The sequence below is a fragment of the Rhagoletis pomonella genome, unplaced genomic scaffold, assembly GCF_013731165.1.
Source record: "Rhagoletis pomonella isolate Grant_MI unplaced genomic scaffold, Rhpom_1.0 Rhpom_scaffold_00004, whole genome shotgun sequence".
Lineage (NCBI taxonomy): Eukaryota > Metazoa > Arthropoda > Insecta > Diptera > Tephritidae > Rhagoletis > Rhagoletis pomonella.
This window is the reverse complement of record NW_023458558.1, coordinates 57,987,559-58,000,846: the sequence shown is the minus strand read 5'-3', so window position 1 is coordinate 58,000,846 and position 13,288 is coordinate 57,987,559. Positions and strand designations below refer to the sequence as shown.

Genomic DNA, 13,288 nt, shown 5'->3' with positions numbered 1-13,288 from the left:
GAAGACTATATTGAGAATCCCATCGGAAATTTCTTAAAGCAAAAAGTGGATATTTTTATGAAAATATAGCTAGGTAAACGAAGATAAAATTAGCTTTAAATGCTAAAAAGGTAGCATAAAAACATTAAAAACTTAAAAATGTTCTCCATATCAAAATGATAAAAATCGAACACAAAAATGTAACAAGGAAAGAATGGCACATAATTTCAGAGACCATAACGATTATAAGAAATAAAATTAAATATTGCTGTATATCTATTACTAAACAATGGAAAACTTACACATATGTTAGTGTTTGGCCGAGCTTCTCCTCCGATTTGTGGCGTGCGCCTTGATGTTGTCACACAAAGCGGAGGGACCTACAGTTTTACGCCTACTCCGAACGGCGATTGTATTTTTATGAGAAGCTGATTTTCATGGCAGAAATGCACTCGGAGGTTGCCTGCCGAGGGACGACCGCTGTTAAGAAAAAACCTTTTTCTCTATATTTTTTTGCTATATTGCTTTGATCAGGGCTTGACCATGGGTGCTACGGAGTGGAAGCGCGCACTGCTTACCACTACACCACATTGCTGACAGATTGAACGGAGCTACCGCATGGAACCTATTTCATCAAATTCAAAATATATATTGACGTAATCATTGACATAAATTTTCACAAAAGATTCCACAACGCCAACGCTTCACCGCGACCAAAAAAGCACTTTGCAATAAATCAGCTACCAATTGAATGGCCATTCCACTGTCACATATTTTTAGGCAATCTGTCTATTTTCTGTGAAGCCACAACAATGGCGACTAAGCGCTACAAATTGGCAAATAACAAAGCGCACATATACATTATCGAAATGCCAGCGAGCATCAAAGTTAATGCTACGAAAATGGAATAAATAAAGGTCTAATATTCTTGGCAATTATGTATATACATATCGATGGTCCTCTGCAATAACGGCACAACTCAAAAATTTCATGACTTTCATTTATATATTTTCCAGTGGCATATCGACATACGCTTACTCGCAACCAATCCGCCGTTGTTTAGTAATAAGAGTGGAGTTATTTTCATTAAACTTATTAGGAGTTGTTACTTATTTCGTATTTTTTCAGTCCAACCCTTACTAAATCTTTAGGAAAAAGTCATAGTTTGAAAGCCCTTAAATTTTCCCTACAGAATAACTGCAACTAATCCGGATTAATTACGTTCAAGACATATTATTGCTAATTTACGAAACACAAAATCTTGAATTGACTCTACTAAAATATATGAAATTTTGAGTTGTGTCATTATTGCAGTGCACCATCGATTTGTATACATAAGTGTGTACATATGGTCGATTATTGGACTGGCAACGTTACATTCGTACGCATTTTTTCAACAATATGAATCAATTGTCCATTATATAACAGAAAACAACCTCGGTTTTTGAGATGATGTGATTAGGCATGGTCAAATCTATGTTTCCGTAAAAGAAATGTTTTAATAATTCCTCTGGTTTCAAAGTTACAGGCATTCGAATGTGCACTGGCTACGTTACATTATTTAGAAGTTCAATGATTGCTCATGTCAGAAAGGTCATCTTAAATGAATGCAGGAGGACTTCTGCATACTCAATAGTTAACAATTTTGGGTTTTTTGCAGATATTTCTCATAAAATTTGGGCACTGGTAACGTTACACAAAACACTGGCTACGTTACACGTACGGCTAGCTGTGGCGAGGTTTAACCAGGAGGCTTCGCTAAAACATTTTTTCTTCGCGTTCTTATTCCGTCAGCATAAACAAATGTGTGAACTATAATAAAGAATCTTCTATTCAAGGATTAAGAAATATAACTCGATTATCCTTAAAAATTCTAATTAGGTCAAAAGTTATCCTACAATAAAATTCTTGACCGGAAAATCTTCGTTTTGTCATCGCAAATAAAAATTACTTAACTTTACTGCAAAAACCACTTATGTCTAATAACTTAAAATAGCCATAAGTCCATCTAAATTGTTTTGTGTTTTCTTTTTAATACTTTCTGAATCATTGTTTTCTTCCAATGCCATCCAAGATAATATCAAAACTGATACGGTGATTTCTACAACTTCTTTAATCTCAGATATAAAAATCTGAATGCATTTAACGCAGTTATATAGAAGAAATCTCGCATAAACAATTTATAACAAAATATGCGGGAAATGCATAAGTCGCTTAAACAACAACTCTTTGTAGTCTGGCGTACTCTTGTATCAGATTCTATAAAATTGTAGTGATAGGAACACAATCGGGTTTAATGGGGCAGATAAATTATCAGTTTTACATATTGCAAAATGTTTCTAGGCAATTAAATATATAATCAAACTCTTTAAAGATATAGATTTCAAAGAATATTTTACAACTGTTAGCTTCACTTTATGTAAATAGAATAGTTATCAACACTTAGTAGTATAATACCCAATTCGCAATTGTTCATGCAAATACTTTCTTCAACATGTCTTATTATTTATTGTTAAAATGAAATGAGTATAATTATCAAGTCAATAAAAAAACAATTTAAATAAAAAGAAAAACACTGGGACACATATGGCATACGTAGGATGTCGACAATACTAAGAAAATATGTCAAATATCCTTTTGTAAAGGATACTAAAGTATCCAAAAACCAACTTTTTTAGTCTTTCACTGGCTACCTTACATTTAACATTTGCGGTATATTTCATTACGACTTAATAGGAGTTCCAAACAACGCTAACTTGGAACGTATCCTGTTAAACTAATTTATTTTCTACCGTTCAGAATTTTATCATCCAAAATAAACGAAGGAAAGCTTGTGTTTTCATAGTATTTCTTGTTATAGTATTGAGTTATAGTATTGTTATAGTATTGAGTATTGATTATTATAGGTTCGAGAAAAGCTTTCGACAAAAGGAGCGAAATATTAAACACATGATAAAAATTGGACATTATAAAAGTTAGTGTCAGAAGCAGCTGACAGATATAGTGAATACCAATAATCACCAATATGTACAATATTTGAAAGAAAGAAAAAATCGGACTAGTTTACTTTCCTGTAGAATCGATCATACGTAAACACACATACGGAGCATGCTTTTAAAAAGTGTATTAACTCACATTTTGTAGTTTTTTACATTAATAATAATAATAATATTTTGGCACTTAAGCTTGAAATTAAGCTTGTTGCATTGAAAACGGCAGACTACGGAGCACAGCTGTAGATAGTTTATTTTCACTATCGTTTTGCGAATACTAATACCAATGGCTTCCATCGCCGGATTTGACTTCAATTTGAAGCTAGCCGTTCCCAGTTTTCATATTTCTGCGCAAGTTCGCCTAGTGCTTGGCGCCGACTTCTATGCGAAGATTCTATTAGGTATGCTTCCACCTCGGACAATGGGCCATATTTTAGCGCAGAACACCACCTTTGGATGGGTGATCTCTGGCGCCTGCTAGACACCCGTTTTTCAAATATTTATTTTTTTATTTTTATACATTTCATATTTACTTAGGACATGTTTACATATATCATGATTGCCATTAATAAACGAATAGGTACAAGGGAAATTTTACGCCATGTTTATTTTTAACAGTTTTCTTTTCGGTCAAAAGTTTAGATACCGCCAATGTAGACCAGTACTGCATGATGGCAAATATTTCGTTTTAAGTAATGAATAAATAGAGGTAGCTAAACTGATCATGATGGCTGGACGTGCAGAAAATATTGCGTATCTCAAAGGGCCGGCCCCTTGTCCATATAAGACAACTTCCAAAATTGCTTAAAATGTTTCTATCGAATAATTTGTAATAAATTCAAAATTAGAATTTCTTCTCTTACAAAAAAAATTGCGAAACAAACATTGCTAGCGAATAGTTATTCTGCCGAAATCCAGAGTAAAATCTAAACTTTTTTATTTTAGTCTTAAAACTGGCCCGCCATTTGCTAAAGGATTCTTCGATTTAAAAAAGAAATTGAGGAACAAATGTTTACACATGGATATTCCACTCAAATCCACAACAAAATCTTTGTTAAGTTAACTTTCTAGTGGATTGTCGCCTTAACCAAAAATCTTTCTGAACAAAACTTTTTATTGGATGGATGTTCTACCGGAATACGTAATAAAATTCTATACTTTTGCAAAAACACGATTTTTGATCCTTGCTCTGTATACTGAAATACATTTTCTTTACAATGGGCCGTATGAATAAAAATAAGCAATTGCTTTTTCTTAAAATTTCAGATCTTTTACTCAATTTATTCAAACAAAATTGAAGTAAAAGGTATGAAATTTTAAGAAAAAGCAATGGCTTAGTTTTTATTCATACGGCCCAATAAAAGCCTAGAAAGATTCTAACCGAATTGACATTGATGAAAGTTTTCCGATTTTCCTTTTAAATTTTTTTAAATTAGATTTTTTTTTAATCTATACATATAATAAAACTGTAACACGCTAATGTCCGTACATTATAGATAAAAAAAAATTAAAATGGGGATATTTGTAAGAGCAACAGAAGCCAAATCAACAATTTTTAGAATATTTGTCTGTCTGTCTATCTGTCTGTATGTTTATACGCGCATCACTCGAAAACTAATACATATGTACCTGTTCGAAAAGTGCAGTTTAAATATAATGATAAGATAAATTAAATATTGCAATATGGCTGACAAAAAAAGGTTTAAAAAATCCTACAGCTGAACAAATTTTTGTTGCAGGTTGCCACTTGTTTGAAATTTGTAATTTAATTTAATTAATAGGATAAATTAAATAATGCAATATGGATATAAAACTAAAGATTTTTAGAAAATTTTACTGCCGAAATATTTTTGAGGGGGTGGCCACCTATTTGAAAAATTTAATTAAGTGAAGCACGCAAGTGATGCAAAATAAACTGACAATATTTTACATGAAAAGCATTGAGGATATTTAAAAAAATCAATTAACGCAGAGTAATTCTACAAAGTGTAAGTAAATATTGTCAAGGATTCAAAAGAATCACTGTGCCTAAATTTTTTGATTCACTGTATTCAACAATAAAAAAACAAGATATTGCCTAAACTGCTTTACCAGAAGAACTGTGCTTATAACCATAGTCACCTCTGTGCTATAAAACTCATTGATTATAATGTTTCTTGATATTTGATCTATTTTGCAAATTTATTACGCACAGGTATGTCAGTAAAAATGTAATGGGGCAGTCTCCAATTATGTAAATCTATCACCGTATTTATTGAATATACATACAATATATATGCATTCGAAAGTCATATTAAAATTAAGCCGCTGGTTGGCCATCGACTTCATTTATTATGTAATTGAGTTTCTTAATTGTCAATTCGACATCTGCATCGCTAATCTGGTGGTACAACACAATTCGTGCGAATTCCCAATCGCGTGCACTCACTTGCAACACAATACCCTGCTCTTTGTTTGCACCAAACACGCCAGCTGCCAGTTCCTCCCGCGTGACTTTAGCACAACGCTTGGCAAATTCACTAGCGCCGAATTTCGCATTTGGTAGACGAATTAGTAAAATATTCGAGTGAACGTTGGGTAAATCTACAGTGACATTGGGACTTTGAGTTTTGTGAATGGCTGAAAAGGAAATGAAATCAAATGGTTATACATAAAAAAATATATTACAAAAGTTAATTGTCGATTGAAAAAGGTGCAGTTGTCTAGACAGATTTCAAAGCCACTTTATATTGAAGACATTCTCCTGCTTTGCCAATTTCCACTTCATTTATTAACTACCAAAAGTCGTATAGGTTTAATGATAAATGTGCACGACAAAAATTAGTTACCTTCAGCAATGCGTCGAGTCCTATCATGATCTGCTCCCAGACGAGGCACAATTGTATCCAATGCTACGATTCCTGCAGCAGCCAGTATGCCAGCTTGCCGCATGCCGCCACCTAAAGCTTTACGCAGACGGCGAGCGCTGCAACGTTGAGACGTTGAGAAAAAGAAAGATAAGAAAGGAAGTCCCATTAAAAAAAAAAGAAAAACGAATTACGACGATTAGGAAAGCAGAACGAAAACAAAAGGTGCAGAAACTGTAAGCGAACTCCTTTGCAATGTATGTAAGTGCTTGCGATGCAAAATATCGAGTTGGTTAAAAAAAATATTCGTACATGCATACATTCATTTTTACACTTTCCTATTTCGAAGCAATCAAATTGGCAACTGGCGCAAAAGCAATCGCCTTAGACTTAGCAATCGCCTGCGTTCACACTAAACGCAAATCTATTATTGCCACATCATCCCACACACACACACACACACCCACCTTTTATTTCATTATTACTTTCCCCCTCTTAAATACGCTCTACTCACTGTCTAATGAAGGATTTTGATCCCACCAGTATGGAGCCCACCGGCGCCGATAGTCCTTTGCTCAAACAAAAATTAACCGAATCGAAATCGCGCGCAATTCGCGCCACAGGCACCTGCAACGCTTCGGCGGCATTAAAGATGCGCGCACCGTCCATGTGCAGAGCAATCCGTTTGCCGTACGGATGTAGCCGTTTGTCGCCCTTGAGTAACGCGGCCAGCTTATCGAGCCACTCCAGCGGTATTACCTTGCCGCCGCATATATTTTGTGTATTCTCAACTATTACCAACGAAGTAATTGGCTCATGATCATCCTCTAGGCGCACCTTGCGTCGCAACGCTTCGAGGCAGAAGGTGCCATCCTCGTTATTTGGAAGTGTGGCTAATTGCACGCCAGCGATATGAGCAGCTCCACCTAAATAAAGAAGAATAAATAAAGAAGAGAGACGGTATTAGACTAATACATTGTAGACGTAAGTGCATATTTATGTACGAATGCATGTGGGTGTATGTACAAATGCCACTGGAAGCAGCGTCATAGATTAAGCATGAATAATGGCATTAAAAAAAATTAAATAAATGAAGTATCCTAAAAATTATGGCTTATGTTGAAGATGCTCTGTTCTGATAAATGGGATTTCTCACATAACTTAAATTTTTCCCATATAAAGCCCTTTCGAAAGTAGCAGACAAATTTTTAACACAAATAAATTTCGTGACAACTCAGGAGCATTAACATAGTTTATATTGTTTGAAAGAAAGTACAAAACCTTTAATAATGGCAAGGCAAGGTCAAATCATGATATATGTGTATTTTTAACAATTCAATTTAATTACGTAAACCATACCTTAGACTGAATTTCCACTAGGCATTAAATGATAACCTCTTTATTGAAAATATTGGACATAAAACAAAACCCGTGCCATTAAGGTGCCTTTACACGAGTAGATTTTTGTCATTCAACCAAAATCGACCATTGTAAATGGCAATTCAATTGTAAAATGTAAGTGTTTTGGTGGGTCGATTTTCAAGTCATCGGAAATCGATCCGTGTAAAGGCAGCCTTACATTTTTAAAAATAGTCATTATATCTGTTTCCACATGGCATTTTTTAAATTACCTTAACTTTTTGTCATAGTGGAAATTCGGCTTTAGACGTGCTGTACTCTGACAGAACTAACTCAATTAGAGATAGTTCACAATCTCAGGCCACATTTGCAGGCATATCCTGCACGTTACCGAATATTTTGTTAGCGGAAAATGTTATTACCAAAAATGTTTACCATTTTTTAGAACCACAATTATATTGGCAACTCTATCAATATAGTAGCGATTCAGCTATGAAATAATGGTTTTGCATACTTCATGGGGCAGTATCGTGCTTCCAGCTGGTAGCAAAATTTAACTGTTACAAGACTCCACATAATGCGAAAAAGGTTACTAGTGCTGAATAGAGCTGTTAAAAAACCTTCCGAAAACCTTGAGGACAAATAATTGGCCAAGTGGTTGGAAGTGCGTCTAAGCTCTTATGGGCAGTACTGTATGAAAGACTGAAGCGCTTCATGAACCAAATAATTGCACCTTATCAGTTTGGATTTCTGCCACCAAACACACCGCCATCGGCCAGATCTTCACAGTTTATTAAATTCTGGAAAACCGCTTTGATAAACAAATTGACACAAACCACCCTTTGTCTAGTTTCTCTAAAAATCTGTCACCATAGCAGTTGTCAAAGAAAGATGGGCAGGGCAAAGGCTCTGTTCGCAAAGGCGACGAGAAAGCGTAAGTGCAAACATACAAAGTATTCTTAGATTTGTGCAACATGCTTTGCATGCCAATATTTTTAGAATTTTTCCAGAATTCTTGTAACAGCATTCTCTAAGTCCCAGGTGAAAAACGCACCCTCAAAAGTACGTCACATCTTTGCCTTTATTTATTAATTAACAAAAAGTTAACGAGTGATGTTTATGTATAATCCATCTAAATTTGTTGCCAACTAATTTTGTTACAGGAGTTCAAAATTCACTAAAATCCATGCAAACTTTTCTCGTTTTTTCGATTAACCATTCTTTAGTGGATGACACAACTTTAAATATTTTTTCACCATTTTCAGTTACGCTTGCGGCAGTTCGTTGCATTCTTCAACACCGCCAACATTCAAATCTACCGAGACCATAGCGGGAATCCAAAGAGTTACAAACTGCACTACATCAAAAATAAATTTTTTATTGCCCCATTTTTTATCTCCGACCAGCATACATATACATATGCATATGTACATTATGGTGGGTCAATACTTTTTGACTATGCGCGTATAGCATAGGAGGATTCGACGTGTAATTCTAAGCAAATGTGTCTAAAACCAAAAAATGTGAAAGTTTTCACTATTGCGACCTCTGGTGGAAGTTTTAAGAAGAAGATAAGTTTACTACTAAAAAGCCCTTTTAGAACATTTTTGTAGAAAATTTAAGCACTTATTTACGAAATTACATCAAAATGCTAATGTATTTTCACAGTTTGGCAAACTCCAAATTGATTTTTAGCCCATAGTTTCTTCGGCAAATTTGCTTAGAATTACACGTAGGATCCTGCTGTGTTATACGTGCATGGTCGAAAAAATCTCCCATACAAATTGACCCGCCCCTCAGTGGTCGGATAAGCCATGTTTTACGCGAAAAGGCGTATTTTAAAACTGCGATAAATTAACCGAAAAAATGCTATTCTTATTCCGATATGTCCTATCAGTATACCAATCTTAGCAGTTGTTCCAAATGACTTAAAGTGTATTAAAATATTGAAGATTAATAAAGTCAATTTTCAAAAATCCAATAAAGAATTCAATATAGCGTCCAATAATTCACAATTTTTTTGAATTTTCATGAAATTCGGCATTTAGAGGTTCTTAAGTTCACTAATTACAAATTTCAAACTCGTTTTTAAAAATTCAAAATGCAAAATCCAATATGGCGTCGAAAATTTCTAAATATCCCGTGGTGGAATTATAACAGTTTAAATAATTAGTGCGAGGAGAAGGATTTTGACACTGCCTTATTTAAAAATTTGCATATAAAATCTGACTATAAGGCAGACGAGTGCCAGAAAATAAAGCGAGAAAGCTGTTTTATTACTTCATCTATTTATTGCGCCATGCAAAAATTCAAACCAGCAGAAAACTCTCAGCAGTAAAATTCAAATGAATTTTTATCTGATCTCTCTCAAAGAGAGAAATGTTAGCAAGAGTAAGAGAATGCAAAACTAGCAAAAACTTGCGAGTTTTTAGTACAGCTGATCGAAATTTTGTTTACATACAAAAGCATAAAACAGAAAACATGAAAACAATATAAATTAAAAGTTTTCCTAAAGCAATTTGCCAAACAAACTTGAGTAAATGGGTATTTGCTTTCTTCCGATACATATGCAGTTCTAATGAGTTATTTCAAACTTAAAAATCAATAATAAATCTCAATCTACATCTAAAATAAAATTCCATATTTTCATAAATTGAGAACAAGTGACTTTGATCAGCTGTTTTTCTTGCTGGCAAATGGCTGCTGGCAAAAATTTTTTCAGTAGAAACTAGCAGCTTTTCATCAGAATGAAATGTCAATTTGGTCTCTCAATTACGCCTACTTTGCTGGATTTTTGTGTACGAGAACAAGAAAATCTGATACGCAAATAAACCTTTTATTTAAAAATGAGAAAACTAAAGTTTAGGAAATTACAAATTTCGTATAAAATAAAAAAGTCTTAAAAAAAACTGTAGGGCCTAGATTAAATTGCTTGGGCTGAACATTTAGCAGACGGCCTGAACCATACCTAATTTTTATGTATAATTATTGTTACTATTTCATGATTTGATCATAAATTCATTTTAGATATGTTTCCTCGTATAAAATAAATCAAATTTTACTAAACAAATATATTGTGTTACTCAACTGAAAATTACAGTTGATATGACCGTTGTCAACCGTAAAAGTTTGAATATGATACAGAACTCGAGATCAGTGAGCCTTAAAACATAGTACGTTTAATTCTTGAGAAATTTTCTTCTTTATTTCTAGAGAAATTGACAGCCCTTCGTCAGTTGTAAACTCTTAAGGTTTTGATTTGACGTAAATGCGTGACTAGCGTGTCTAAAATATCAGTAGCATCTCAAAAAAAAATGTGCTTATTTTTAGAAATAATAACAGTTTATTTGACAGTTGTCAACTCTCAAAGCTTTAATTTAAATTAGGGCTGTGCGATTAATTGATTATTCAAAATTTTAATTAATCATAAAGTAAATAACTCAATTATTCGATCAATTGGAAATTATGATTACTCAAAGGTTCAGTTACTCGAGTAATCAAGATTTTGATTAACCAAAAACAAAAATATTTGAGTAATTTTCATTATGATTAATCAACATTATGAGTAAAATGAGTAATCAATATTTCAAATTACCCTTTACATATAAAGCAGTTGAAGTTCCTTGATATTTTGAAAAGAACTTTTCTGTTTTCTAAAATTAAAATTAAATATTTTTTTCATATACAGAATGTAAAACACAAAATACGCATTTTCCACAGCAAACTTTTTTAACGAGCAAAATACATTTTTTGGGTGATCATATTTCATGAAGTAACTCGATTAATCGCCGTTTTGAGTAATCAAAATCTTGATTACTCGAGTAATTCACTAATCGAATAACTGATTAACCAACTTCCTCGAGTATATTCGGATTTAGCATTACCACAATACTACGATACCGTTATTTTATTATAATCGTAATTAATTTTCCGTGTAAAACTTCGCTTCCCCGACCACTGTGCGCCCTAATGTACTTACATATGTACATGGATATGCCGGCTAACTAAATACGAATGTATGTTTCGGCCTGACTGCTGTACATATGCAAGTTGCCGTGTATGTATGTACATATGTATTGGAAAGTTTATAATTTTTTGTGTCAGATGAGTGAATTTTTTCGTGCTTTTCTGAACAAACTGGCTTATGTTTATTTTTCCATGTTTGTTGCTATTAAACGACTACTGTTACTTCCAGCCATTTTTCCTGTAGCAAATTGCATTATTGTGCGCATTTTAATGACTACAACAAAACAGGAAAAGTTCAGAGTGAAAAGTTAAGCGTTGTGCCGTACATATGTATGTATGTGTGTATGTATGGATTTTGAAAGGCTACAAGTATGTAAGCGCGTGTGCATACCTATGAATGCAAATATGTGCGCGCTACCGTGTAGATGTTATCGGATATAGGTAACATGGGATGGCATGGCATTTATACTCGCATATCCGGTGTTATGTTCGGCAGGCTGATACGTTGCAACTACAACACACACACACACATATATATTCAGCAATACACTGAACAATATTTGTGCCTTCCACTGCTTTTGTACTATTCACTCGTGCTCAGAAACTGCCAATCCCTTATTCTATAATATATATATCTTCTCGCTTTACTTCTAGTATTTCCTCATATACATAAAAAAAATGTATTCCTTTTCATTTTTTATTTGAAACTTTTAATTTCAGCGCTTCTCAACTTTTCAGGAAATGAAACTCACCTTGCTCATAGAGATATACATGAGATAAATCACCCACAATTGCTTCCGAGCCACGCTGTTGACAGTGCACCATACCTGAAAAGTATAAAAGTGGCAAGATAAGAATATGATATACTATGTATGTATGTAGATGAATGTATATGTACGTTTGCATGTGTGTGTGCAAAGGTATGTATGAATTTGCGAAGGGAACATAAATTTGTTGATTTTCTGGCGAAATTTTAGAAGTAAGCAAGCACCAGAAGGATACACCTGCAAATGCAGACCCACATCAACAATCACACTCACTTGCAAGTTTGCACACCTGTAGTTATACATATATGTATGTATGTAGTAAGCATATCTACATTTAGTGGCATGTGGCGAGCGTACACACTCAGTGTGAAGGTTCAGAAACCATGAAAGTGAATTACATTCCTTGGCGCCAACAGCATCAGAAGCTTCAGCCACTACAACCATTACAGCAATTCCAACAAAAGCATTGCAGGCTGCATTCTGTTAAGCGAAGGTTTACTTGAAATTTATAAAGAAATATCACTTTGGAGCGAGGCGTTAAAATTCCCAGTTTGAAATATTTATATGCGGTATGTGGTTTTAAGTGCTTATGGAATTAGAGCGCAATGGCAATTTTAAGTAATAATTTCTTTGATTACTTACATACAATATACATATGTACTATACATATGCCCTGCACTTTTGGCTTGGTGACGACAACATTGTGTTTGCTCGAAAAAGATGTGCCTTTGTTGATATGGATAGAGAGTATCTACGTAACTTAAATATTATTTGATCTAATAAATCAGAAGCCTCGTAACTACTTACATACTAAGCATAAATTATTAATTTAATTTAAATGCTAGGAACGAATAAGTACACTGAAGATGGCAAAACGTCGAAACCGGTTTGTCTCCAAACACAAAGTTGACCAGGAATGACGTTCCACAATACATCGTATTGTGGCTTACCACCATCAACTCAGTACTATTCAAGCTCAACGCGGGAGGAATAAAAGTGCTGGCCTATGCTGACGACATCATGGATGGAGCTCTAGGAAAGATAAGCCCAAAACTAGCTTGCCTTAACACCACAAATAATGTCAGCTACGTAAGCGTATATTCGGATGGGAACTCACCCCTCCAATGAAAAGACTTAACAAGCCTCGGAATACGCACTAAAAATCTCTCATCATACCCGTCGTTTTATATGTCGCAGAAACATGGATGATATCTAACAGGGATGGGAAGGCTTTGGGGACTTGCGAGGCATTTTTTTCATTTAAGATATATGGCGTTGGCGGCAAGTACCGAGTACGGTGTAATGACGAACTGTACGAGCTTTTCAACGAGATAATAATAATAATAATAATAATATCCCAACGGTTTTTACCCTCCAT

At 34.2% G+C, this 13,288-nt stretch overlaps 1 protein-coding gene across 1 annotated transcript in view; it reads right to left on the bottom strand.

Annotated features, from left to right (window-relative positions):
* Positions 1-5,201: 5,201 nt before the first annotated feature.
* The window catches only part of LOC118738528 (probable low-specificity L-threonine aldolase 2), an 11,362-nt gene continuing 3,275 nt past the window's right edge, over positions 5,202-13,288 (bottom strand). The window contains exons 3-5 of the mRNA XM_036469464.1: positions 6,333-6,744; positions 5,801-5,937; positions 5,202-5,591 (exon numbers count right to left, since the gene is read on the bottom strand). Coding sequence (XP_036325357.1) covers positions 5,272-5,591; positions 5,801-5,937; positions 6,333-6,744 — 869 coding nt within the window. The 3' untranslated portion in view covers positions 5,202-5,271. The remainder of the gene's footprint in view (positions 5,592-5,800; positions 5,938-6,332; positions 6,745-13,288) is intronic.